The 27,494-nt window shown below is 40.4% G+C and overlaps 1 protein-coding gene across 6 annotated transcripts; it reads left to right on the top strand.

Annotated features, from left to right (window-relative positions):
* usp7 (ubiquitin specific peptidase 7 (herpes virus-associated)) lies at positions 1 to 23,842 on the top strand. Of its 6 annotated transcripts, none has more exons than XM_016678388.1 (32): positions 1 to 313; positions 863 to 1,132; positions 5,168 to 5,272; positions 6,379 to 6,577; positions 6,925 to 7,063; positions 7,337 to 7,425; positions 7,540 to 7,648; positions 7,868 to 7,998; positions 8,151 to 8,205; positions 8,290 to 8,370; positions 8,634 to 8,724; positions 8,894 to 8,976; positions 10,247 to 10,356; positions 10,843 to 11,020; positions 12,301 to 12,445; positions 12,541 to 12,671; positions 14,130 to 14,264; positions 14,586 to 14,687; positions 15,737 to 15,842; positions 16,451 to 16,543; positions 16,619 to 16,686; positions 16,781 to 16,881; positions 17,865 to 18,018; positions 18,367 to 18,434; positions 19,522 to 19,624; positions 20,261 to 20,338; positions 20,449 to 20,549; positions 21,543 to 21,642; positions 21,862 to 21,981; positions 22,069 to 22,140; positions 22,245 to 22,335; positions 23,400 to 23,506. In XM_016678388.1, the coding sequence occupies exons 1-32, from the start codon at positions 280 to 282 to the stop codon at positions 23,504 to 23,506; spliced, it is 3,549 nt and encodes a 1,182-aa protein (XP_016533874.1). In that variant the 5' UTR covers positions 1 to 279. The 6 variants fall into 6 exon arrangements, with proteins under 6 accessions (XP_016533874.1, XP_016533873.1, XP_016533877.1 ...); XM_016678387.1 differs by having other exon boundaries at positions 2 to 313; positions 19,516 to 19,624; positions 23,400 to 23,842; XM_016678391.1 differs by lacking the exon at positions 1 to 313 and having other exon boundaries at positions 658 to 1,132; positions 19,516 to 19,624.
* Positions 23,843 to 27,494: the final 3,652 nt, after the last annotated feature.

Raw genomic sequence — 27,494 nt, 5'->3', positions numbered from 1 at the left:
GATAAACGTTTTTTTAAAATTATGATTATACTATTAGTGTTAGGTTATTTTTCAGGTCATAAATGCACTTTTGTGTAATATGTCCAATGTGCGAGGAACATACCGGGCCCATATGAGTTAACACAGATGAGAACCTCGCCGGGGATGGGCTCGTGTTTGGATCACCATGCGGATGTGACATTTCAGAGAAGAGCGCGGCCGCCATTTTGAGATTTCCCTCAGACCCAACACATCACAAACCACGGGAGGAGCGGGTCGAGAGCCGCCGCACAGCATCGTATGACCGGGCACATTCCTCAGAAACAGTCGAGAGGTTAGTTTAAAAATGCAGCGAGGAGCCGCGTCGTGTCGTTGATCGTTTTAAGGGCGTTTTTTGATGGGAATTGTTTAATGTCGAGGCTCTGATAACTCTTGTCTCCGTGAACTTCCAAATCAGCATTAGTGGAAACTGGTTTGAATGGATAGCTTCTCCTTTCCTTCTCCCCCGGTCGTTGGGCAATCGGAGGAGCAGACGGACTGGGAATACCGCTGGCAAACTTGCTAATTGTGTCCTAGCAAATGAGCCTTTGTTTTCATTGTTGCAGCTGTATTACCTTTTGGCTGCCTAGTGTCAGGTAGCTGAACGCTAGCTGCAAACGGGGTATTTGCTTCTGAAGGTGCAAGCCTCGTTTCCCGGGGTTGAACCGGATTGATTTAGTTCGTTTCAACGGGTCTCCGTCCCCGGAGTCCCAATCCCCCGCCGTCAGCCAGGGACTTGTACCCAACAAAAGCGCCGAGATTGGGCGAATAGCGAGCAAATACGTCCGCGTTTCTCTACCCGCTCCCCAGCTGACCTCCCCTCCTCACTCCCCGGCGCTGACAGCGGACAAGGCCGAGGTCGCAACAGAGCAGGCTCGGCCGCCGAGGCTCGACCTGTCCACCCCACCTCCGCATCCCGCCGCTACACCGCACCAGCAGCCCGGAACCCGGTTCCCCGCCGAGCCTGCCCCGGACAAGGTCGAGGGTGACGGAGATAGCAGAGAGCACCGCATCACGACAGCAGCTGCCAACATGAACCACCACCATACGCAGCAGCAGCAGCAGAAAGCCGGCGAGCAGCAGCTCAGCGAACCAGAGGACATGGAGATGGAAGGTAAGAAGGGTGAACAGACTTATTTGCAAAATGCTTGACGTTTTTTTTCCTGCTGCATGGCAAATAAGTGAAGTTTTGTTGGTGCAGTCTGAGCGCAACATTACAGTAAACAACAAGGCCCGAGGCAGGCTGGGGTAGCCGGTTGAATTTCTGCTGATTGTGCGCCCGTTGCAGCAGACTCGCGCGGAGCTGACCTCATTTTGCGTTATAAGCAAACTGTACTTAATTTATCGTCCCATGTTTTTAACTAGACGTTACTTGGAAATAAAAGCCAATTGATGTGGGTGTTTTTTAAACCTGGAGATTGGCCGTATAAATCATTCATTCGACTCGGCTACCGCATTTCTCTTGCCGTTCAGTTTTCGCCGCCGACGCTGTTGTGACAAGCGATCTGATGTGGTTTATTAATTAAACGTCGTGTAGAATGGGGACACAATCTCTAGATTTCAGGTCGTGTTGATCGTTGATAAACTAAAGAATTGTAAACAACGTTGCTTAGTTTTGCAAATCACATGAATCCATTTCACGGTAAATTAATCTTTCTTCACTGTAGTTCCTGGGTTGAATTGGCAGATAAAAATACCTGTCTGCATAGTCCATCAACGCTTCTGTGATTAAACCGTAGTTTTCCACTCTTTCGTTTATAACTGTTCGATAGGTAGCATTGCTAGCCTGAAGAGGATGAGTGCTAGTAGCGTGTTTGAATTGAAGGCTGCTAATTGCACAGTGAAACACTCCGCAGTTCAATAAATTAGCATTTTATTAAAGTTAGATATGTAGTCAGAGAAATTAAATTATTTCTTTGTGTTGTTATATTCCTCTCAAACACAATGAACAGAGTTTGCGTGACAAGCAATTCTAAACTGGTAAATTAGCTCCAAGGCCCAGTTCGTTTTGTGTCATCCTTAGTTAGCATGCTAGTTAGCGTATGCTAACGGAGGGGGGTGTGTGGCGTTCCAAAATGGTGGCCTTTTCGATTCTGCTAGAGCGTTTGGGCCTTGGTTGCTAACCCGGTGCGGATTTCTTTTTGTATTTTTCTCAATTCCTATCCTAGAGTGATGACGTTTTATTACATGTTTCACCTTGTATTAAATTTAACATGCTAGTTGGTGTTTGTGTGTACAGCTAATGTTGCCTAATAAGGACCCGCAGATCATTTTGTTGCTACTGGTTGCTAGGTGGCTAACGGGAACGCAGATGCGTCAGTACCAGCTTGTGTTCACCACGGTACATGCACTTTGTCGTTTTACGTTTTAATCATAACAGTTTCAAACGCCAACAATAGTTCAACCTCCCGGATAAGTCCGTTGTTTCATGCGTTTAACGGTGTTTCAGAAGAGCCGTTTGCCAGAGCTGAAAAGTAACTGTTGTTAGTGGTGCGGTAAGCCAGGCCCACACAGGGGGCAGCGCGGGGATTTGCTGCTTCATTGTATGGAGGACCAAACGGCTGGGAGCTCTCGCCATTTTTAATGATCTGTGTTTTTGTTAGATCGATTTGCAGTCGGGACGAGCCATTGAAACATGTGTGGACCATGTCCCACACATACCAACATCACAATTGCTACTTTTATTTATCTCTTATCGATGTCAACTTTAGGGTCTGTTCAGACTCTTTGAGAGCCTCGCTGCGTCATTTAGCCTCTGTGATTTAATTCTTATCTAATCTAACACACATTAATGATAATCGTGTAACACACGCAATACCAATTACTTTATTCTGTTTTACAGTGACTAAGCATGTCTGTTCATTATTTGCAGTATTAGTCATTGTTTTTTAATAGTTGTTTTACCAGTAGCAGGTGCATTTACTAGTCAGCCCCTTCTTAGCTTTATACCCTTACAAGTATGAGAACAAATTGTCTAACATTTTTTCCACAGTTTATTCTAACACATTGCTATTAATTACTGTACTATGTCTTAGTTACAGTTGATTACAGTTTTATCCCAGTCATTTATCTACATCACCACAGGTGAATTGTGATGGATTCACATTAAGAGCAAGGTTCCTACTTTGTTTTTATTGAGCTTGCTTTTACTGTTTCCCAGCTTTGAATATGTATGGAATAAGAAAAAAAATATTTTATTTCCAGATTTTTTTTCCCATTCCCTAATTTTTAAATTATATCAATCTGGAAGTGTAAAAATGAACTACCTTAACAACCAGGATTTCTTGTCCTATCAACTGTAATTTTAAAAACATCTAAAAATCTTCATAGTGTTGTTTACAAAGCTCCAATGCTTTTTTATCTTAACGACCAGAATAGTTTTGTACTGACATCAATTCAAGACCAGAATAAAGTTCAGACTATTTTGACTGGGCTGTTCAAGGCAACAACCAACACCAAATAAATAGATAACCTCTTGATTAAAAAAATATAATAGTTCCATGGTTTTAATACCAATATTTGCAAGAAAATTGTGAAATATATTTTTATAATTGAACGTTTTCTTAGCCATCTCTTAGCCTGCCAACTGTAGTTAGTTGCAATAATTTGACTGACCTGTTTTTTTTTGTAAGCAAGTTTTTTTTATTTTCTTTTGAGTATAAAAATATTTTTCTCTTTCGGTTTATATTGATCCATATGTCAATCTTTGTAGTTGAATTTAAGAGGGAAAAATAGTGAAACACTAACTATTCAAGAAAAGTTGTACTTGTAGATTATTTCATAGACATAATTTACTTACCTGGTTTTACAAGTCACAGCAAAATTGAGTCCATATTTATTTTCTAAATTGACAAAATGGTGGAGAAAAAAAATCATAGAATCATTATTTTTTCATTTTAGTTATTTTTTTCTGGTTTTTGGGGCGTCCCCTTGTTAAGAAACCACTATCTCAGGACCAACTTGATCACAGTAAAAGGCATGTGCTTATAATTCATGACTAGGAAAAGCAGTTGAGTGCTGATGTCTGAAATCACCTAAATGTTGCGCGCTATCTGCATCAGAACAGTCTTTTTTTTCCCCCCCGTTACTTTTAATGCTGTGGCTTTTCCAAAAAGATTTAGGAAGGTTGGAAAGCTTTCGTCTTCCTGAATGTTTTGTTTTTAAATCAAAGCTGCCCTTTAGACATTTCACTGTTCTGCTATGTGGCAATACATTTCTAAGTAGTAGTGATGAGTTTATTATTTTGTTTCCCCTGCAGTCGGTGAAATAATGAGAGGCTGTTTGTTGCGTTCTTAAGCAGAAACCTTTACGGGTTCCAGGCGAGACTCCTGCCATAAGCGGGACAAAGTTGTCATGCACCTGACTGACAGACTCCATTAATGTGGCGTAATCCACTTGGGGGAAACCAGGTCAGCCTCTTGAAGGCACGGTTCAGTCATGTTACCAGATTGACTGGTGGCTCTCAACGCTCAGAGCAGCGTCTGTAGAAAAACAAACAAGACTCAGTAGAAGAAGAGATGTCACACGGTCGGGGACATATTTAAGAGACCGTAGCATCGTTGTCATCCTCTCCAGATTTGCATTCCCACCTTGAAGCGACCCCGCTACCATCCACGTTCCTCTGGATCAGCCTCTGCAAATGGGATAATTAACGTTGCCTGCGAGTGTGTCGTGTGTTTTGTTTAAAGAATGACTTGCTTCTTAATCCTGTGTCCTGTCCATAATTATCCACCCCAGTATTCCCTTTTGTCCTTTCTGGGTTTTTTTTTTTGCATTCACACACACTCACACACATTCTTCCTGATGAGATCAAGCTGTCTACACACACACACACATACACACACACACATTGGGAAACACTTGTCATGTTGCCTCGGCATGGTTTTTCCCAACAGGGTGTAACACCGTGGAACATATTTTGTTTTGTCCTGACCAGGAGTTGCAACTAAAACATGAAAACAAAAAAAACACTGAATGGAAGGTGTTTATATTCACAGGTTTTAGTAAAATTACTACAGAGTGGGGGAAAGAAAAAAATAAAACAGTCTAGCACATTGTCTATGATCCACAAATGTTTTTCAGATAGTTTCTATTTCTGTCTTTATCCGTGCAGAGTTGTCATCTTTACTTTAACTTTTTTTCTTCGCAGCTGGGGAGACAGATGACCCTCCAAGAATCCCGGCCAACCCGGTGATCAACGGTAACGTGGCCATGGCAGACGGACACAACAACACAGAGGAGGACATGGAGGACGGTGAGGAGGATGAACACTCATGCTAGCAGATGATACTTGGAGAAATACTTTGAGATCTTATCATTTTGATATTTTTTTGTCTTTGACTATAACTGTTTTTTTTTTTAAGTTGAGCCAATCACTGTTTTTCTTTATTGCTGGTTTTGTATGAGGTCTTACCTGCTGGTTTTGTTTCTCTACTCTCTCTCATTTTTTTGTTTCTATTTATGCATCAAAGCATCTGTCTCTACCCTTTCTCTGATTTTCACTAAGCAATGTACATTAAACGCTTTACTTTATGTCTCTACAAACGCATCCTTAAAAAAATCTTTAATTCATGTATCTAAAACTAAGGCTTTAAAGTGCATTAAATTTGAACAAGAACAAGTACATTAAAAGTGACATGTTTTAAATTTTGTGATGGCCGGACTATTTAATAAATTCTATATAGTTTCTGTTTCTCGTGAGACTTTTCTGTCAGGGGAAAGTCTGAGTCGCACACAGACATCTTCTCGACTGGAGGCAGTTGAGGCTACCGCTATTTGCCTGCTGATATAGCCTTGCTAGCTACCTAGCTCTTTTCCACTAGTAAGTGTAAATTTATCAGCAGTTAGATGAACAGCGCTTGTCTTTGACACTGGCTCACTTCTGTTGCTAATCTGTACGATGCTACATGTTTTCTGGGCAAAAAAAGCTTGCCACTACTATATAATATATGCAAAATATGCTACATTTCTGTTGTGATACAGGACACAATGGTCTTAAAAAGTCTTAAATTTGACTTGGTGAGATCTGCAGAAACTCTGCAAACTGAACAAAGGGGTATTATTTTAGATATCTGCCTTTGTTTAGCTACCGTAGTCTGTTTTTAAGTACAGTGTAATAAATATCCTTATTGTGCAAACAAATCGATATCTGAAGTGCACAAGATCACAATACCAGTCTGTTTACGTTTGTACGGACTACTTTAATTTAACATTAGTCATTTAAATTTAAAGTTTATAGAGTGAACATGAGAAAATGCATTTAGACTCAACTTTCTCCTCCCTCACTGTTTCAGTCTCGGGTCAGTTAGAGCCCCTGCAGTTTTTATATTTTGTCCTCTCTTGCCCGTCATCTCCTCGCAGACACCAGTTGGAGATCGGAGGCGACCTTCCGGTTCGTCGTGGAGCGCTTCAGTCGCCTTAGCGAGTCCGTTCTGAGCCCGGCCTGCTTCGTCCGGAACCTGCCCTGGAAGATAATGGTGATGCCGCGGTTCTACCCCGACCGGCCTCACCAGAAAAGCGTCGGCTTCTTCCTGCAGTGCAACGCCGAGTCGGACTCCACGTATGTGACTTTCCGTTCCCTCTCTCTCTAGATTTGTTATGATGTTTGGTTGGTGGTGATTGGGGGCTGTCAGATTTTAGTCAATATTGTTACTTCAGGATTAAATTTATCCAATAACTAATGATCTTTAATTTTTTTAAAAGTAGACATTAACACAAAGGTCCAATTTCGTTGTTCAACAAGATTTTTCTTTGTTCTTCTCAAAACCCGTTCAGCACTTATAAGTGGAGTCCTGCACTTTTCTCATCTCCTCTTAAAATTGCACTAGAGTTAAATAAAACCCCATAGATTCTCTCTTTTAAGGTTGTTTCAGTGTTTGGGAAGTAATCCTGCCGTTTCCGTTCCAGGTCGTGGTCTTGCCACGCTCAGGCCATGCTAAAAATCATTAACTACAAAGACGACGAGAAGTCGTTCAGCCGCAGAATCAGTCACCTATTCTTCCACAAGGAAAACGATTGGGGCTTCTCTAACTTCATGTCCTGGAGTGTAAGTACGCAAATCCAACGAGAGCTAACGGAAAGGTCGACGTTTCAGTAAAAACATTTTTCTTACCTTTCCCCGTTATTTTCCCCACACGAAACGGGAGCCTAACAGACGATGTAATATTTGCTTTCACGACTCAGAGCGTCTATACAAGCAGTACGCAGAAATGACATTTTCAGCTTCTCGTTTCCCTGTTAACTGCCGGGTGATGCATGTTTGCTCAGTTTTAATTTAGTTCATCGTTTGAATTTACGTCCTCTTGTTGTTGTATCACAGGATGTAACGGATCCGGAGCGAGGCTTTATCGATGACGACAAAGTCACGTTTGAAGTCTACGTCCAGGCAGACGCTCCACACGGAGTCGCGTAAGTAGATTTATCCCTCATCTGGGCTTTACTTGCATCTTATTGAACTGAAACTCTGATTATGAATCTTTTATTAATTTTTTTTTTTTTTTTTTTTTTGCCTGATTAAACCAGCTGGGACTCCAAGAAACACACAGGCTACGTTGGACTCAAGAACCAGGGAGCCACTTGTTACATGAATAGCCTGCTACAGACACTGTTCTTCACTAACCAGTTACGACGGGTACGGCCATTTCCTGGAAACTCTTCACTGTTTTTACATAAACACGTCAACCAGAGTCCACACTCACTTGTTTTTATCGCGCAAAACCCTGAAGTTTTTCTCAGATTCGAGCCATATTCTTTTAACCACATGACATTTATTGTGATTTAAATGTTTTATCTCGTCAAGAAACAACCTCTGTCTTACAGTATTGCCATCTAAAACCTGTTCATTTCGTAGGCGGTGTACATGATGCCCACAGAAGGCGACGACTCATCCAAGAGCGTTCCCCTGGCGCTGCAGAGGGTTTTCTATGAACTGCAGCACAGCGACAAACCAGTCGGCACCAAGAAACTCACAAAGTCTTTTGGGTAGATTTTTTATTTTTTTATTTTTTTACATATATAGACTAAAAACAAGCATTTCATGTTTGAAAATTTGACCTTTCTCGAGTAAAATCTAAAACATCCATTTGGATTTTATATCCAACTAATCTTCTATTTGTGTAATTTTTAATGCACAGGTGGGAAACACTGGATAGCTTCATGCAGCACGATGTACAGGAGCTGTGCAGAGTTGTAAGTTTTCTCGTTGGTCTTAAAAGTATCCCCGGGTGTTTGCTGAATGTTTCCTGAAACGCATCATGCCGTGTGATTGTCCAGCTGCTGGACAATGTGGAGAACAAGATGAAAGGCACTTGTGTTGAAGGAACCATCCCCAAGCTGTTCAGAGGAAAGATGGTGGTAAGTTTGTCCCAGGTTTCTCTTGTCTTGTTACTTGAAGAAAATGTCCGCAGCTGTTTGATGTGTTTCGAGTTTTGCTCCAAACACGTATGATTTTGTAATCAAACCGGCACGAAGCAGACTAACGTGGTTTCAGATGGATCTTTGGACAGTTATAGGTTTAAAATTAGAGACGCGTTAAATCATGACATGATCCTGCGAGAACCATCATTTCTACCCGTCCTGCAGAACGGCGTTCTGACCCATTTGTGTTCTTTCCTCAGTCGTATATCCAGTGCAAGCATGTGGACTACCGGTCTGAGCGGATAGAGGACTACTACGACATCCAGCTTAGCATAAAAGGAAAGAAGAACAGTTAAGTAGCAAGACCGTTCATTTTTTGAAAATTTCTATATTTTAGGATTTACCTGAATGTTTGTCAGTTCTATATTTTTTTTCACTAAAATTGATAGTAAAGTGTAAAGAAATTAGGAAATGAATACATTTTTCCCCCTAATTTTGTCTCATCTCTTCTTGTTCCTAGTATTCGAGTCATTTAAAGATTATGTTGCGACTGAACAGCTAGACGGAGACAACAAGTACGACGCAGGAGAGCACGGTCTTCAAGTAAGTCTAGTTTTGGCTCCTGGCTGCTCTATGGAAATGTATTCACATCTTTTTGCAATATGTAGAAAATCATAGTTTTCCCCACACATTTTAGCTGTAAAACCACAAACTTTAATGTCTTGCACTGGGGTTTCCTGAAGGACGCACTTTATAAAGTAGAAGGAAAATGATTTAGGAGCGGATTTTAAAGAACAGTTGCTATTTTTCCATGTGAGAGTGAGATTACGAGCATTCATTTCAAATCTTGCCCGACTTCCAGTTGCTTTAGGTCTGGGCTTTGACTAAGCCATTCTCCCACATGAATATGCTTTTATCTAAATAATTTCATTTCGTCGGGTCTGGTTGTATCTTTAAGGCGGTGAATCTCTGCTCCAACCTTTAACACGGGGATCAGATTTCAGCTTTTAGACGTTTCATTGCTTCAGCACACTGAATCAAATAAGTAGTTCATTAGCAGGACTCTGAAGAACTTTATTGCGTGCTGGCTTGTTTTGGACTAGAGATGCGTCTAAAGGTTTGCAGGAAACCAGGCTTCAAGGACTGGGGTTTTACACCCACTCTGGTTTGTTTTCCCCCCTGCAGTTACGGTCTATTTATTGCTGCCCTTTTCCCATCAGCTCTGACCAGGTTTCTCATCCTCTAGTGCAAAAATGTATCTTCATAGCATGATGATGCTGCTGCCACCACCACCTGTTTTCAACTTGCTTGTTTGTCTTATCTGGACCAGAACTTTTCCTGTCATAGGTTTGATCTGAAATATAACCTGTTGCAATGAGCAATTAATCAACTAAACACATGAAAAAGTAAGATGAGCTGGATAATTTCCATTCTGATGGTGATTATTTTTTTGAAGGTCAGTTTTGTTTACAAAGACATCGCAGTTGATTTTTTTTGCGGTCCTTGTTGCAAGTGTTTTTTTTATGTTGTTTCTTTTGTTTCTGGTTATCATTTTTTAGTATTGATACTTAAAATATCTTCTATTTCCATGATGTACGCTTTGCAAAATGAAAATGTAAGTTTTAATTTATAAAATTAAAAATATTTCAAACACCACTGATCATTTTCTGCTCACTTTATAAATGTTTCTACTTCGTGTTGGCCACTGAAAGCTTGTGGTTGTGTGGTTTGGAAAAATGTGAATTTTTGATAAATTTTTTTTTTTTACTGTATTTTTGTTTGTCTCCTGTATCACTTTTAAACCAACACCGCAATAAAATCCATCAGTAAAATCTTCCGCGCAAATGTCCTAACGTGTAATTTTGCTTTGCAGGAGGCAGAAAAGGGTGTGAAGTTCCTTACTTTCCCTCCGATCCTTCACCTGCAGCTGATGAGGTTCATGTATGACCCACAGACTGACCAAAATATCAAGATTAATGACAGGTAAAGCGTGACTTCGTTATTATTTTTTTTCCCGTCTCTTTCCTGCTGGGTTTATTTATGCATCGCTTCACAAAAAAAGCCCTCCTCAAAGTGGTTCATTTCCAGCCTCACAGTGTGCCGGTGGCTGATGCCAGGGTGTAATTTTAGAGCGTCTGCTCCATATTACCTTGGGTTAAAGGGTGCCGCTTATTTCCAGAAAAGGCTCTTGAGTGTGAACACAGCCTGACCCACCGTCACCCTGCGATGGCAGGAATGGACGCCGCTCAGATGATTTCTTGTCGGTCGTCTTTAGTTGAAAGATGAAAGCGAATTAATAAAACCAAAAACGAATGATGAAGATTGTTGTGACGTTTTCCTGCGTCATATTCCTGCATGAACTATCGCTTGCTTTCCTCCCTGGACTCTACATGTTTGTTTGTTCTTTAACGCGTGCGTTGACGTTAACTCGTCGATGGTTTCCTGCTGTGATTCCTCCCACCGTCGCAGATTCGAGTTTCCCGACCAGTTACCTCTGGACGAATTCCTGCAGAAGCCAGACTCCAAGGACCCCGCAAACTATATCCTACACGCCGTGTTGGTGCACAGCGGGGACAACCACGGCGGTCACTACGTCGTCTATCTTAACCCCAAAGGAGACGGCAAAGTGAGTGTCAAGGAACCAATTGTAAGGACAAATTTTTTTTATGCACTTTTGCAACAAAAATTTTGTGGGTGTGGGGGTTTGTTTATGCTACATCTGTTCCACATATTGTGCCTATTTCCTGATAAAATTAAAGCATTATGACACAGAAAATTGCAAAAGTATTCATGCTCCTTGTTGTAGCACAACCAGACCAGGACACGGGATTGCACCTGCACTGCTTCGATAGAAATTGAAATTGGAGACTCATGGCTCTCAATTTACGGATTTCCTTATGTTTAAAGATGTGTAGTTTATTCCTCATTTACAGTTTTTATCAGTAGTTTCATTTCATTATATCCCAGCATTTCTAACGTGGCCAGTATAGAACCAAGAAGAATTTTGGTCTGATGTTATTTATTAATATAAATCATTCTGCAACAGAAAGAAAATGCTCAGCATGGGGATGTTTTTTGATTATTTTTTTCCAACACAATTGTCCCAACATTTAATGTAAATTAAATGAGTCTAAATCATCAAGAGATGTTAGTCTTTACGCGTTGTACTTGAAAGCAGCATTGCAGAAAAAAGAGCACACTTGGTGGTTAACGACAACTTGTCAGAGCGACTCCTTAACTCAATATCAGTGCAGTTAGGAGCTTTCCTCATGGTATTTGCTTTGGTATTTGCACATCCTTTAAAAGTCTTCAATATATCCACCTAAAATATAAAATGTCTTAAATTCATCTTTAAAAAAATGTTAGCTGTCAATACACAAATCACAGGTCTTAAATTATACCTTAAATTTTATATAAAACCATTCATTTTATCCAAACTCTAATTAAATAAGTCTCAAAGACTTAAATTTGAAGCCTGCAGGTACCACGTTTCTACCGCTGCTGTTAACTATTCAACTCAAAACACCGTTACCAGCCATATTTCAAATGCATAAAACATCAGATTATTTAATGCCATGATAATGCTCCATTATACAGATTTCTTTTAAATGCAGGAAGCGATTTAGATTGTTTCTTCCAAGTGTCAGAACTGATAGGCAGATTGGAATAGGTCAATCTTTTTTCTTTTTTCTTTTTTTTTTAAAGATTGGCCAGAAAAGTGTAATCTGTGCACTTCTATAGCGCAGTCCCTTGTGTTGGTCTGACGCAAAATCCCAGTAAAAACATAGATTTTACTTGTAAAGTGACAAAATGTGAAACAGTTCAAGGGGCTTGGATACCAAAACCTGCACATAGAGGTGTGAAAAGTCACTTCCTGACCTGACCCTCCCTCCCTCTCTCCACCTATCGCTCTATTTCCCGCTGCAGTGGTGTAAGTTCGACGACGACGTGGTGTCGCGGTGCACCAAGGAGGAGGCCATAGAACACAACTACGGCGGGCACGACGACGACCTGTCGGTCCGCCACTGCACTAACGCGTACATGCTGGTCTACATCCGCGAATCCAAGCTCAGTGAGTGAAACCCTTCTGGGGGAAAAATCAAGTCGAAAGCCTCAAGTGAGTTGGATGTAATTTATTTCTTCTTTTTTTTTCTTTTTTTTACTCAGGTGAGGTTCTCCAGCCGATGACTGATGGGGACATCCCCCAGCAGCTGGTGGAGCGTCTGCAGGAGGAGAAGAGGGTGGAAGCACAGAAGAGGAAGGAACGCCAAGAGGCACACCTCTACATGCAGGTTCAGGTAGGAAACCCCGGAGGCGGTTCTATACGTAGGAACTCCCCCGTCTCTGTTGGGGCTGCGCGATCAATCACAGCAACTATTTCTATTTCGATCTTAGCCTCTGCAGTATTAATATTTCAAACGACCTTTTGGAACAGTGTCCTTAGTTCACTCTGTGCTTGGCAGTAATATACTCAGCCTGTTGGATGCCAAAAGTTGAGGAGGTTTAATGGTTGGAAGTGAAGAAAATGTGGATGTCATCATAAACGAGATATGTGGAATACAAGTTTCGGGGAAAAATAAAAGCAGCAGCGTTTTAATTATAACTCTGCAGCTTGAAATGATTGGTCCGTCCGGGACAATCAGAAGGTTGTGGGTTCGATTCCAGCTTGGCACTTGACCTGTGCATCGGTGTGTATGTGTGTTTAGATTAATATGGCTGTAATTAAAAGTGCTTTCATGAATTCTGCTTGTTTACCACTCATTAAATAGAAGCAATTTGAGTGATTATTTTGGTTGGCTTTATAGCGTTTCGGGGACAAATTTTCCATTTTCAATCCCATCTGAGGCTGGAACTTGTGAAGTTTTGTTGTTCAAGTCCATGCAGGGTTTTAGTTTAATGCTTTGGGGTTCTCTCCCAGCCCAAACTACCATATTTTGGGTTTATTTGTTGACTTTATTGCCTCGCATGAGTATGTGTGGTTATTTAACCCACTTCTATTTTGATGGACAACTTGGTTTAAATATTTCCCTTCCTTAGGAAAGGAGCTAAAACTGGTTCGTTTTTACTGCTGTTATTTTTCTGCCACGGGATGTAAAATCAGATTTTTGTTTTTGAATGAAAGTACAAATTAATAAAAAGCAGAACAAATAAAAGCAAATAATTGTTTAAAAGCATTGTTTTTAATATTTACATGCAAATAAGCTTGTTGCAATTATTTGAACGCAGGACAAATTAAAATCGGTGCAATAATTTCTACTTTGAAGGGTAACTTTGTGTAGACATAAACCATTTTAATTGTGGTTTCAGATGTGTGTGGTCTTTATTTTATTTGATTTATTACTTCTGTGTTTTTACTTTGGATATTTAAATATCACTCAGCTCCACTGTTAAGTGTGTGGGTCTTTGAAAGGCTTGAACTTGCATTATTATGCCATTATCAGTTTTACTAGCCACAAAACAGCAACATCATCATCATCAAAAGAAATACTGTGACTATTTATCATCCAGCAAAATGTGTTATCGTGACGAATCTAGAATGTAAATAAATAAAACGGAGGAATAAAAACATTCTTGGAAATATTATAAAACATCTTTTTCTCAGTTTTATGTCAATATTAGACCACATGCAGACCTAGTCAGCCCTCAGCTGAGGCTATTCTTCTGGGCTTATTTATGTGTGAAATGCTAAACATTCAGACCTTTTTTTGTTGTTCCATCTTTCTCATTCTATACGTTTATCTATCTTCTACATCCAGATGGTGACAGAGGACCAGTTCTGTGGACATCAGGGCAACGATATGTACGACGAAGAGAAAGTAAAGTACACAGTCTTCAAAATCCTGAAGAGCTCCACCCTGCAGGAGTTTGTCCAGAACCTCTCCCAAACCATGGTGAGTCGCTCATGTTCGTCCGAGGCGCAGATTTGCACAAAACACGAAAGTTTCTTTTACAGTAATGTATTCTCTAAATCAAAACCTTAAAATTCACTTTGCATAAAAAAAAAGCTGAAACTCAAGCTGAATATGCCTGCATTTGTTTGAAGGTTAAGACTTGTCGTTTTTCCTGTTTGCCTACAAAGTAGAATCTAAACTGTCGGAAGAAAAAAAAAAACTGCACAAACATTCGCTGTGCCCTTCATTCCTGCTGTCCTCGTTACCAACTACAACACGTCTCTGTGAAGTTTTCTAAAGTTGAGCATTTTTGTGCTGCAGGGTTTCCCGCAGGACCAGATGAGGCTTTGGCCCATGCAGGCCCGCAGTAACGGAACCAAGCGACCCGCCATGCTCGACTACGAGGCCGATTGTAACAAATCGGTACGTGTTTGCTTTGGAAAGGGGTTTTTTTTCTGGGCGTGTTTTCAGCAGAGCCACTTGAATTGATCAGGTTTTGTTCGAGTTACGCGCCTCCGGCCGTCCCAATTTAGGAGGAAGCGCTTTTAAAGGCACAGCTGAAAACCACAAATAAAAGAAATCCTTGAAATTGTTTCGTCACCACTCTGATCAAACGCCGATCTTCAGAAATACGCTCCGGTGTTGTAGTCCGTTATTTAAAGGACAAACCGGGGTTTGAAATTCAATTGTTTGTTTTCAAGGTTTGGAAAGTGCTTTGATATTCAACCTGCACAGTTTGTAATAAAGTGTAAATTTAACGTTTGATTAAAAGCATAAATTTGGAAAATGTTGTTTTACAGTTGAAGCCAGATGATTTCATTCGCCTAATTAAAACACAAATAGTTTTCCTTTTCCTCGCTGTCTGAAGTTAAGTCAGGCTAAACTTTCTTTTCTTGTTTTAGGTCGGTTAGAATTAACAAAATTATTTTCTATTTGCTAAGTGCCAGAAAATTTAGAAAATTTCTTTCTTTTTTTTTGGGGGGGGGATTTCTTGGTATACTTTAAACATTTAATTTGAGCGGGAATGTTATTTACCTTAAATTTACCTTAACACGATCTGTTTGGATCATTTCAATGTAGCGAATATTTATGGTTCAATGACTTATTGATCTGTGTGACTGAAATAAAGGTTGGTTTATATTTTATACTTTAAATATGAGGATTTTTTTTTTTTTACACCAGTGTTTTGTTCTCAGACAAATGAGAAAAATATTAGTAATAGTAATAAATGATACATAAATATTAATGCAGACTTTTTTTGCTTTTGTTGTTGGCTAATTTTTGTAATGTTTACCTCTAAAGTGTGGCGCTGGTAAAGTTTGAAAAGCCTTCTTGAATTTTCCCGTGGGGGGAAAGATGTACAAACCCTAAGAACTAAACATTTGCTGTTTATTTACATATTTATTCTTTGGGAAACGCCTCAAACTATGGTGCAAGGTCACCATTTTGGATATTTTGTTTTTGTTTGTTAGATGATCGACTTGAGTGACAACGAAAACCCCTGGACAATATTTCTGGAGACCGTGGATCCAGAGTTGGCAGCCAGCGGAGCCACGTTACCCAAGTTCGACAAAGACCGTGAGTTTCGCTCGTGTCCGACATCCAATCGCGCATCCTTCTGTAGCGAAAAACTTTCAATACAAATATGTCGGGGTCTCTAAGCATGTTTAATGAGGTTCAACAGAGAAGGTCGGCATGTTGTTGTAAACCTGCCCTCTTTGTTATCAAATCCATTTTATCTTTACGCTTTAAAACTTGAACGATCAAGAGGGGAGATTAGAATATACACATCCCGATGAGTCTCTAGTCTAAAGTATTATCTTTAAGCATTTATTAAACATCATTTACATTAAGGTTGTTCTTTTGTTTTTAAAAACATCCAATTTTATTGGTCTGATGTAATATCTTAATTTTAAACATTATGTTTCTATCATCTGTAAATGGAAAATCACCATTAATTAACAAACATAAAGGCTTTCGAACGTCCATCTCTGTGTATTTAATCTATATAACGTGTTTCGCTGAGTCAAAGTTTCTGAAATAAAGGGGCTTTTCATTAATATTCTAATTTATTAAATTGGTCTGCAGTTGAACTTTATTAACTTGGTTGATGTGTTTTTTTTTTTGTTTGTTTTGTTTGTTTTTTTTAATTAATATGCTTTTTTTTTATTTTTTTTTTTATTTAGATGATGTCATGTTGTTCTTGAAGATGTACGACCCCAAAACCAGAAGCTTAAATTATTGTGGACATATCTACACACCTATATCCTGCAAAATAAGTAAGAATATCTCTGGACGTTTATCTCCAACACCTTTTTATTTTGTGCTAAAATAATTTTTCCCGCTTCGCCCAGGAGACCTGCTGCCAGTCATGTGTGAGAGAGCAGGGTTCCAGCAGGAAACTAGCCTTATCCTCTATGAGGTGAGCTCCGTTTGCAGCGGTCGGTTTGGCTTTTCACCAGGTTTTCCGCCGGTTTAGACTTCATCCCGCTTTGATGATGATTTTGTTGCTGCAGGAAGTAAAGCCCAACCTAACGGAGCGGATCCAGGACTACGATGTCTCTCTGGACAAGGCCTTGGACGAGCTCATGGACGGCGACATAATTGTCTTCCAGAAGTGAGTTTTGCCGTTTGTTTTAACCTTGCTTCTCCTTACCTTTCTTCCGTTTGGTAAACTCGGGTCAGAGTTGTTGTTTCTGTGCAGCCTGGAAGAGAGGAGGATTTGGTTTTAGGCATGTGTCGGATGTGGATGCTTCTGGGAATAGAAAGGAGCAGGGAGGAAAATATTCCCAGAGTTTAACACAGGAGAATTCTGGAGTTGTCTAACTGTCCGTCCATCTGTCTGTCCATTTTTTTTTTATCTACCAAGTCATAATTTGTCTTTAACTTCTATTCTTACTATTTTTCCTTCCTTCCTGTTTTCCTTTTTCTTTTTATCCATTTAGTTTTTTCTTCCGTTCTTTTATCTTTCCATCCTTTTCTTTCATCCTTTGTATCCTTCCTCTTTACGCTTCTCCTTACCTTTCTTCCTTCTGTCCTATTTTACTTTCATTTTTTTTATCATTCCTTTTGTGCTTTTTAGTTCCTATCCTTTCTCATTTCCATTCTTTCCATCCTATATTCCTCTTTTCCGTCCTTCCTTTTTTACAGGTTATAGTTTTTTTTGTTTGTTTTTTTTTTTGTTGGTTTGTTTTTTTTACATATTTCATGTTTTAAACTGTAGAAATATTCACAGTAAATGCAGTTTGACATTTCAGACTTATGCTTGGAGACTGGAATAGAACGAGAAATCAGAAAATTTTCGCCTGGGGAAGTTTGGAGTTTTGACATGAAGCAGGTTCATGAACTGTGTTTGGAGTCCAGTTTTTTTTTTTTTAAGCAGAAAAACTGTGTTCATTTTAGGTGTGTGTGTGTGTGTGTGTGTGTGTGTGTGTGTGTGTGTGTGTGCGCGCGCGCGCCTTTTGTCTTTATGACTGATTCTGTCCACATAAAACGGAAACAACTTTGATCCCGATGGACCGTTGTGTCTCTAATTGATCCGTACGGTCTGTCGCTACGTGAGCGGCGCTTTAATCTCGTTCTCTGCCGCTCCCCGCACAGGGACGACCCAGAGAACGACAGCAGTGAGCTGCCCACAGCGAAGGACTATTTCCGGGATCTGTACCACCGAGTTGATGTCATTTTCTGTGACAAGACCATCCACAACGACCCCGGCTTCGTGGTCACGCTCTCGAACCGCATGAACTATTTTCAGGTGCGGTTGCTCGGCTTGATTAATGCCGCCTGGATTGAGGGGTGACCTCTTTTCATCCCTTCATACAGCTAAATTGAGCAAAGATCTTATTTTTTTTGTCATGCTGAAAAGATGTTTAGCAATATTAAAGTTAAATTTACCTGTTTAATCGAAGTGGAACTCTTCCTGGGTGCTTAAAGTACAGCTAAAATCTTCTTATTGATGATGCAAGGAGATGTGAAGTTTTCTGGTTGACGTATGAATCTGATCTTTATTTGCTTTCTTTGTTCGTCTGGTTTGCTCAAGGCGCCTGACGTAGACGCTGCCTGACGGGTGCTAACCTACTTGTAATGTGTGTGTTTTTGTCAGGTGGCCAAGACAGTCGCACAGAGGTTGAACACAGATCCAATGTTGCTGCAGTTCTTCAAGTCCCAGGGGTAGGAGGCTTGTCCCATCCACACACTGACGCACAATTATTCGTCTTAACAGTTTGTTTGTTTTTTTTAAATAAAGTATAGAATATGTATAGACTGTAGATGAATTAATAAAACATAAACGAGGCGTAAAATGTCTTAAATTATATTTAGACAGGGGTTAAATTTGTTTGTTGGTCCATTGTTTGACCTGTTGCAGTTTTCCCTGCAGCAAAAGTAAAAATATTTCAATCAGGTTGGGTCAGTTTGAAATTATTTTATTCGGCCTCCAACCACAAGTCAACAATGGTTAAAAAATAAACGTAAAAAATACTAAGATGGGGGGGGGGGATTATGACCCCCAATTTTTGGAAATTATCCTTTTTTTCTTCAACAGTTCAGATATTTTTTTTTAAATGGGACAATGCCTATTAATGAATATTTACATGTAAATACATGAGATTATAGGCTGATCTCCACCTCTAGTCCCGTTGGCAGGTTGAGCACAATAATAAATGCAGGGATAAAAAAAACCCCACAAACTGCAAAATAAGAAACACAGGAAACAACCTTAAAAGCTATACATCTTTCCATATGCTCAGCGTTGACATGTTGACTTTCCAAGAGCCGATTTTTAAGATGCTTTTTAAAGTTTATTGTAGAGCAGGTAAAATAAGACACCGAAAGAAAACCACAATAAACAAATGTTTGCCTTTTTAATTTAATACATTTTCCCAGTTTTTGTCCTCCGGTGGCAACAAAAATCTTGATTCAGATGATCTACAATATCCAGTCTGTTAAACGTTTGTTTGCCAAATGCCTTTACTGAGTTGCGTCTTGGACTTGCTTGCTTTCTGTTTGGTCATTTCCAGCTGTGAGAAATGTTGTGTAACCTGTCCCCCCTCCACCTCTCTCTTTGTTTTCCTCTTTAACTCCTCCCTCTCGCCTCTCACTTCTTCTGTGCATCTTTCTCTCCATGCCAACTTACACATCTTCTCTCCTCCATGACTCCCCCAACCCCCGCTGCGCCCTCTCCCGTCTTTCTCCATCCGTCCTTCCTTCCCTTCACCGCCCTGCCCCCCCTGCCTGGTGGTGTGGTGGCCAGGTACAGGGACGGTCCAGGGAATCCTCTCAGACACAACTATGATGGGACACTGCGAGACCTGCTGCAATTCTTCAAGCCTCGGCAGCCCAAGAAGCTTTACTACCAGCAGGTGGGAATGCTTGGATGTTTGATTTCTTTCTTTTTAATTGTCACGTTAGCCGCGTTTGTGCCATCAGATTTGGATTTTAAAAGATGTTTTTTCTGAATTATGTCGGGTAGAAAGACGTGTTAAAACTCTGTTTTTCCGTTTATCGCGAAGGTGTCGTCACCCCTGGTCTGCTTTCGCGCTCGGATACAGTTCAGTGGGTTGTCGGTAGATTGCCCAGGCTGAGCTAACGAGATTTCGGGCTTACCTCAGCAGGCTTACACCCACCAGCTAAAGTTAAAAACACACCGGGCTCTCGTATTTTCTAAGTACATAATCAGTTTAATCCTAATGTAGTTATATATTCAATTCCCTGTTTTAAAGTCCGCAGCTTTTCGTTTGTTACAAAGTGAACCATCTGTGGCCTCACAGCTGGGCAAGAGAGAAAATAAAACTTTCTGGGGGAATTGACCCCAGGTTTTTGGGGGGTTTTTTGCGCCCAGGTTTATCCACGAGTCTTTACCACGTTTTTAATTCTGATCCTCACGTTTGGATCAAATCCTTTTTAGACGAGTACAAACGTTAACGACGGAAAGAGGTGAATCACAGGCAGCCATTGCGATCAAATAAAAATGTGTTTTCCTCTTGCTGTGCTCACAGTTGAAGATGAAGATAACAGACTTTGAGAACAGGAGGAGTTTTAAATGCATATGGCTCAACAGCCAGTTCAGAGAGGAGGTAAGCCGCATGCTTTGATTGTTTTGTTCAGCTTAAAATGTCATATTTCTGTGTAGTTATGCAATTGGTCAAATGTTTTTGTTTTTTTTTCTCACACACTTTTATTGCAGGAGATCACCCTGTACCCTGACAAACATGGCTGCGTACGGGACCTTTTGGAAGAATGTAAAAAGGCAGTGGAGTTGTCTGAAAACGGCTCTGAGAAGCTCAGGTATTTATCTCAGAATACGCGAGACACAGCGACAGATCGGCCTACAGATCCACCGATTTTCTAAAACTGGGGGGGAAAAAATACAAACTTGATCAGGATTTGGTGCACTGATTTGCTCCTTAACTTCACTCACATTGTATTGTTTTGAGGTTTTCAGCTAATTGAGGGTTAAATGGATCTTTTTTTAAGGAGTTCGACTGGCCTCTCACCCAGAAACATAACTTCACCTGAGTGGCTCATGTCTCACACACAGAGGAGCAGCCGCTGTTATAGTCCTTCATTTCCAAATATTTTTAAAAAATCTTCATTTTTTTACGATTTATTTTTCTTTTTTTAATAAAAATCAAAGTGAAATAATTTGGTGTGACGTACGAGGCTGCTGCAGCCTCATCAAATATTAAATCTTCTCTCCTCTGACATTTACTTAAATACCAGAATAGACATCTCCTACAGACGCCTTAAATGTTTGGTTTTTATTTTCCACTTCTGGATAAGTATGGAAAAATGTAAATTGGGGATCTTGGCATCTTTATGCCTTCTGTAGCTGAGCCGTTTCCTGGTGGGGTGAAGACATTTATTCTTAACATCACAACTTGAGTTTCTGTCGGTCGCTTAGATCATTTTGCGATTTGAGTTACTAACTGCAAAATATGTATTAAATGGAAAAAATTAAAACAGATCTCTACTTTTTTTTTTTTTTTTTTTTTTTTTTTTTGCTTTAGTTCTAAACTTTGTTTTCACTAACCGTGACCATAAGGATAAATATTTAACCCCAAATGTATTATTTAATGTGTTCAGTTGATCTGTCTACATAGTTGGAAAATGGGAAAATTTGGCCTGAAAAAACCTCAAAGTAAAAACAAAAGAACCACAAGAATGTTTTCCACCTTTTTCGTGACTCTGCTGTCGTTTTTAATTCCTCATAATTTCTTGTATTTCGAACAGCTGCTGCTTCACATCAAACTCTCTTCTGTCTCCCTTCCCTCTCTGCAGGCTGTTAGAGATAGTAAGCTATAAAATCATCGGGGTTCACCAGGAGGACGAGCTGCTAGAATGTTTATCTCCTGCTGCCAGTCGCACCTTTAGAATAGAGGTAAGTGTGTTTGGGAGGTGTGTGTGTGTGTATTTTTGGCCGCTTCGCCCTCCTTCAGCTACATCTCTGCAGAGCTGTCAGCTCTGACGCGCCCGGTTCAGTTTGCTTCTTTAGAATCAGATTAGTGCTGCTTTGGTTCTTTGAATATTCCAGCTGCAGAATAAATACCACCCAGAATTTTTCACCCAAAAAAAAAAAAATCCCATTTTCTACATTTAGGAGATTCCTTTGGACCAGGTGGACTTGGACAAGGACACTGAGATGTTGATCCCAGTCGCTCACTTCCACAAGGAAGTCTTTGGCACCTTTGGGATTCCCTTCTTGCTCAAGATCAGACAGGCATGTGCCGCCGCCGCCTCGTTTCCAACGTTTGTCGGATTGTTCTCCTTCCATCGAGTGACTTAAATTTCTCCATCCTCCCTGCAGGGGGAGCCGTTTAGGGAGGTGATGAGGAGGATCCAGACCATGCTGGACATCCAGGAGAAAGAATTTGAGAAGGTGTGGTGTCGCGTTGTTTTAAAAAAAAATATATATATATATATAAAAAAGAAAAGTAAAACCATTTTTATTTATTTTTGCATGTTTTTTAAATTTTCTCCAAGTTTAAGTTTGCGATTGTGATGATGGGCCGGCATCAGTACATCACCGAAGACGAGTACGAGGTCAACCTGAAGGACTTTGAGCCACAGCCAGGTATTTCCTGTTGATGCAGCTTTTGGATGTGAAGCATCACGATAATATACAAATGTCTCCATGTTGAGTTTCAGTTTTGGGTTTGAGGTCACTAAAGTTCAAAAGGGATTTCCTCCCCACAAAGAACTCCCAGTAACATTTGAGCAACCAAAGCTGCCCTGCGTTATTAGTTCAACCACGTTGTGTCACAAATGGGTTTAAAGGATTTTAGGTGACCTCTCAACAAGCTGTTTTTTTTTGTTTTTTTTTTGTTTGTTTTTTTGCCAAATGAAAGGGAGAGCAAACTTTAAAACGCTATTTCAGGATTTCAAACAGTTAAATGTGGTAAATAATTACTGGTGTGGTCATTTATTAAACTTTGGAGATTATTTATAGTGACGCTCTACTAATAAATGTCCTGTTTTAAACATTAACAGAACTTGTGAAGAAGGCTCTTGCTGATGGAGAACGTGGGGGGGGGGGAAAGCCAAGGTTGCTACCAACTCTTTGGAAAAGTCTTGAATTTGCTTTTATGATTTTCCAACCGTGAATAAGTACGGGAAGAAAAGAAAGTACTGCGGAGAAATGTTTGTCTTTTTGTTGTGGCGCGACTATTTACTCTTATATCTTATTTTCTTGTCAGACTTTTCTGTGACTCAAGCGGTTGATGCTACCGCTAAACTAGCTGCTAATATACCCTTGCTAGCTAGTTGTCTTGTTTGCGTCTATCATTGATGAGTGTGAACTGTTGCCAGTTCCCCTGGCGACGTTCGTCTTTGCCGCTGGCTCACTTCTGTCGCCAACACGTATGACGCGATGTGCATTCTGAGAAAAAAAAAAAAAAGACTTGGCAAAATGTAAAAAATACAATTTGCTGTCGTGACACAGGTCTTAAATTTAATTCAGAACGGTCTTAAAAAGTTTTTAATTTGAGTTGGTGCAGAAACGCTGGTTATGGGGCCTTGTTTTGCTCTGAAACACATTTTCTTGTTGTATTTCCAGATCTTTCTGTATTTATTATTTATTTTTTAATCGGGCAGCAGCCGAGGCACCTCACACCCTCTCTGGCATCTTGTCCCCCACAGGTAACATGTCCCACCCGCGGCCCTGGCTAGGGTTGGATCATTTCAACAAAGCTCCAAAGAGAGGTCGCTACACATACCTGGAGAAAGCAATCAAGATCCACAACTAAAGCAGCCTGGCCCCCCTCCCAACCCTGACTCCTTCCCTTCTTCCTCTTCCTCTTCGTTCTCCTCATCTTCCTCAAATCCTTCCTCCCTCCCTCTTTCCCACTTTAACAAACCATAACCACAGACTGTAACCAACCGTGTGTGAGAGTGCGTGTTTGTGTGCGAGACTGTGTGGGTGTGCGTGCTTGCTTGTATGCGTGTGTGTGTTCATCACTCTTTAACACCCGCCTGGACACCTCTACAGCTCTGCACCGGCACTACGACTTCAGCGACACAGGATCTCGCTGCAGCTGACAGATTATTCTTCAAAGGAAAAATAAACTGCACCAATCACCTCCTGACTGTTGATTTTTTGTTGTACATTTTAGTTTTGTTTTTTTTTTTTCCCTCCTGTTTTTTTTTTTTTTTTTTTTTTTTTTTCCTTTCTCTCCCTCTGCTTCCATAAGCCCTGGGGATGGCACAGCTTTTTTTTAACTGTCTCCTTTTACGTTTGAGGCTGTTCGGCTTTTCTACCTGTTCACTGCCTGCTTTTTGTTGCCTGTCTTGAAGTGGGAGATGTAAAATTGGGTTTTAAAATGAATTTGAAAAGCGGAAACTACGTCTTTTCTCCCCACTTCTGTTTTTTTTTTCCCTTTGGGCTAAGGAGGGTTGTTTTAAATGAAGTTGCTTGGAGAGGAACTGCACCGCTATGTATTGAATTAGATGAAAAGATGTTTGCTCAGAGCTTCGTGATAGTTCCTTCTCCCATCCTATAGTGCAACAAAAAAGGAAAAAAAAACAGTATTTCCAAGTTTACACAATTCTTTCTCATTTAGTTTGGTTGGAGGACAGTAAATCTGTTATTTTTTTTGCAGATCTTGTATAATAAAACTTAAAAAAGAAAATCTGCAAAACGGCATCTGTTGAAAATAAATGGAGAAAAACCAGAATTGTCTCTTTAATCTTGAGAGTTGGCACTTACTGTCGCAGCTTTCTCAGGACCGTCAGCTTTTTGTAACATCTCAAATCACACGTGCACAAACCCTTTTGCCCTCCACGCCCCTCCCCTTTAATATTTTGTCACTCATTCCTCGAAACACAAACACGCACACACTTCCTTCCTCTCTCCCTCCCCGCTCTCCCTCATCTTCTCTCTCGACTCTGTTGCCCTCTGGTGGTTGAAAGCAGGAACTGCATCGTGCTTGGTCGAGCTGCAGTCCCTTCAAGTTTGAGGATTGTGTAGAGCCAAAACCAGCATTGTAAGAAACACTTTAAGCCCTCTGAATCCCCGCCCCTCCTGTCTCTTTTTATTATTTTTAAGCACAGATGGAATGCACCCCTTAAAAACGCATAGCTGGCTCTGTAAAGACGACATTTAAGAATTGTATATTTAAAAAATATGAACGTGTAAAATTTAAGAGAAACGCCTTTTCTTGTTGGGTACAGAAGGAGCCAGGTGTTCATATTTCTTGTGTGTAGATTTTTTTTCTTTTTTTTTTTCCTTTGTTCCTGATGTACCATTGACAACTTTTTTTTTCTTTTTCTGTTACCTACAGATTTTTTTCTTGGAAAAACTTAACTGCAGTGGTTTGTCTTGTTTTAAAAACCTTGCGTACAAAGATGACCTGCAGAATCACCTTGATTTGATCTTTTCCGGTTGAAAATCATCAGTGTAGCAGCAGTGTACGACAACTATTCCTGTATATTGCCTTTTTGCTGGAAAATGTATGTTGAATAAAAATTTTCTATAAAAACGAGAGAAAAAAACAACTCGACTGCTACTGGTCCATATGGGGCAACTCGCTGGTGAAGCAGTGGCTGGTGGTTGTCATCCATCAGGAAGTTACTGTGCTTTTTATTACAAGATCATTTGATTAGTACACACAAAGCCACATGTGCAGGACTCAAATAAATTAGATGCAGGACTTGCTTTGAGGACATTAGTAAGCAAACGTCTTCATGAAGACCAAGGAACGCATGAGAAAGATCAGGTTGCGGTGAAGTATACAGCAGGGTTAGCTTACAGGATGAGATCCAAAGCTTTGAACCACTTACAGAACTCTGTTTTATCGACTGCAATCCCATTGAGGCGTGCCCGTTCATCTAAGCAGCCAAGATCCTCAGGATTACTTTGGAGACATTCAAATTTTAGATCATTCACCCAAATCTGGGCTTAATGGAAGGGTAATAAAAAGAGAGCCACTACTCTGAGCCTTGTAGGCGACATCAGGGAAAGAACTCAACACAACATCCTTAGAGCAAACTGAAGTAGTGCTGACATCAGTCTGTGCTTGATGCTTTCCTCAAGCAGACAAAGGTGAAGATAGGTGGCGCCAAATACAGGCCAATCTGGGAAGAAAACCTGTTGGAGGTCCGATGCCTTTCTCTTAAGACGAGGTGGAGTTTCATCTTCCTTAGATCATGTCTTAGACTAGCCCAAAGTTTAGCCAAAGATCGCACAAAGAATCTGTGGCATATTTTAAACCAGGGGTCCTCAAGTCCAGTCCTCGAGAGCTACCGTCCTGCAGCTTTTAGATGCATCTGTACTCCAGCATTGGTGCAAAGAGACTTCCATTCACTGGTATTTAAACAATTTGGAACAACCTAGATGATTATCGCATGACTTTGTAAGTTTCTGATTACAGGTTACCTACAGGTTGAGGGAAATTGAGGTACATCTGTGGCAACACCTCAAACACACTGCTTCTTTGTATGATATGTGGAGAAAAAGTTAAGAAATCAGACATGGCCTCTGCTGGACACTCACAGTGGTTCTGAAGCCACTGCTTTGAGATCTTGCCCATGTACTTTCGGTCGTTGTTCTGCTGACAAATGAACCGTCGCCCCAATCTCAGGTCAAGACACTGGAGCAGGGTTTCATCCGGCACGTCTTGGTACACTTTTCATCCTGACTAGTCTGTTAGCTCCTGCTAGTCACTATGCTTCACTGTAGGGATGGTATTGGCCTGGCATTCACCCAAAGAGTTTAATCTTTGTCTAATCATTCCAGAGAATCTTGCATCATTCCAGAGAATCTTGCTTATCATTATTTGAGTCCTTCATCTGCCATTTGACGAACTCTAGCTGGGCTGGGCTGCATGTGTCTTTCATTAAAGGCTCTGGCCACCAATCATACTGGCCTGATCAATGGATGGCTGTAGAAATGGTTGTCCGTCTAGACGGCTCTCCTCTCTCCACACAGGAATACAGGAATGCTGGAGCTCTGACATAGTGCCCATTCAGTTCTTTGTTGTCTTCTTGACGAAGGTCTTTCTCCCCCAGTTGCTCAGTCCAGATGACCGGCCAGCTCTAGAAAGAGTCTTGCTGGTTCCAAATGTCTTTTACATTTAACATTGATGGAGATCACTGAGCTCATTGTCACCAACCTTTAAAGCAGTAGAAATGTTTCTGGACCATTTCACAGATTTGTGTCTCAAGACAATCCTGTTTCGGAGGACTACAGACAATTCCTTTGATTTCACTCTTGGTGTTTGACCTCTGACCTGGACTGTCAACTGTGGGACCCCATATAAACAGGTATGTGCCTTTCCAAATCACCTCCAATCAACTGCATTTCACTACAAATTGTAGAAATATCTAAATTTTGAGCTGTGAATACTTATGTTAATGTGATTCCTGGGTTTTCTATTTTTAATAAATTTACAAAAACCTTGTTTTCCCCAGATTGTCAAAATGGAGTATTTGTATATTTCTTTCCTAGAATTTTAAGGAAAGACATTAATTGGCAACACAATTTGGAAAAAGGCCGTAACATAAAAAGTGGATAAAGTGAAGCGCTATGAATACGCAACAAATTCAGACATAAGAATAAAACAGATGTATTTTTAAACAGCATACATAAATATCTGCTTCCAGATGTGAAGGTCCAGTTCCCTTGCCTATAAAAAGTCTAAACAGCCTCCTTAACTGAGGCCAGACTTCATGTAACAAGCAATTTACACAAATCACTTTTAAAAAGTGTTTTTACATTCAGAAACACGACAAGCCATA

Source organism: Poecilia formosa, unplaced genomic scaffold (assembly GCF_000485575.1).
Source record: "Poecilia formosa unplaced genomic scaffold, Poecilia_formosa-5.1.2 Scaffold182, whole genome shotgun sequence".
NCBI lineage: Eukaryota > Metazoa > Chordata > Actinopteri > Cyprinodontiformes > Poeciliidae > Poecilia > Poecilia formosa.
The sequence above is the reverse complement of the archived record's forward strand: the minus strand, read 5'-3'. Positions and strand labels throughout refer to the sequence as shown.

Excerpts from the sequence above, each read along its gene's own strand:
- usp7 (XM_016678387.1), top strand. The coding sequence starts at position 280 with ATGACCGGGCACATTCCTCAGAAACAGTCGAGAG. Across the intron at positions 7,064-7,336 it reads CTAACTTCATGTCCTGGAGT|GATGTAACGGATCCGGAGCG; the intron begins GTAAGTACGCAA and ends GTTGTATCACAG. Across the intron at positions 20,339-20,448 it reads ACAGCCAGTTCAGAGAGGAG|GAGATCACCCTGTACCCTGA; the intron begins GTAAGCCGCATG and ends CTTTTATTGCAG.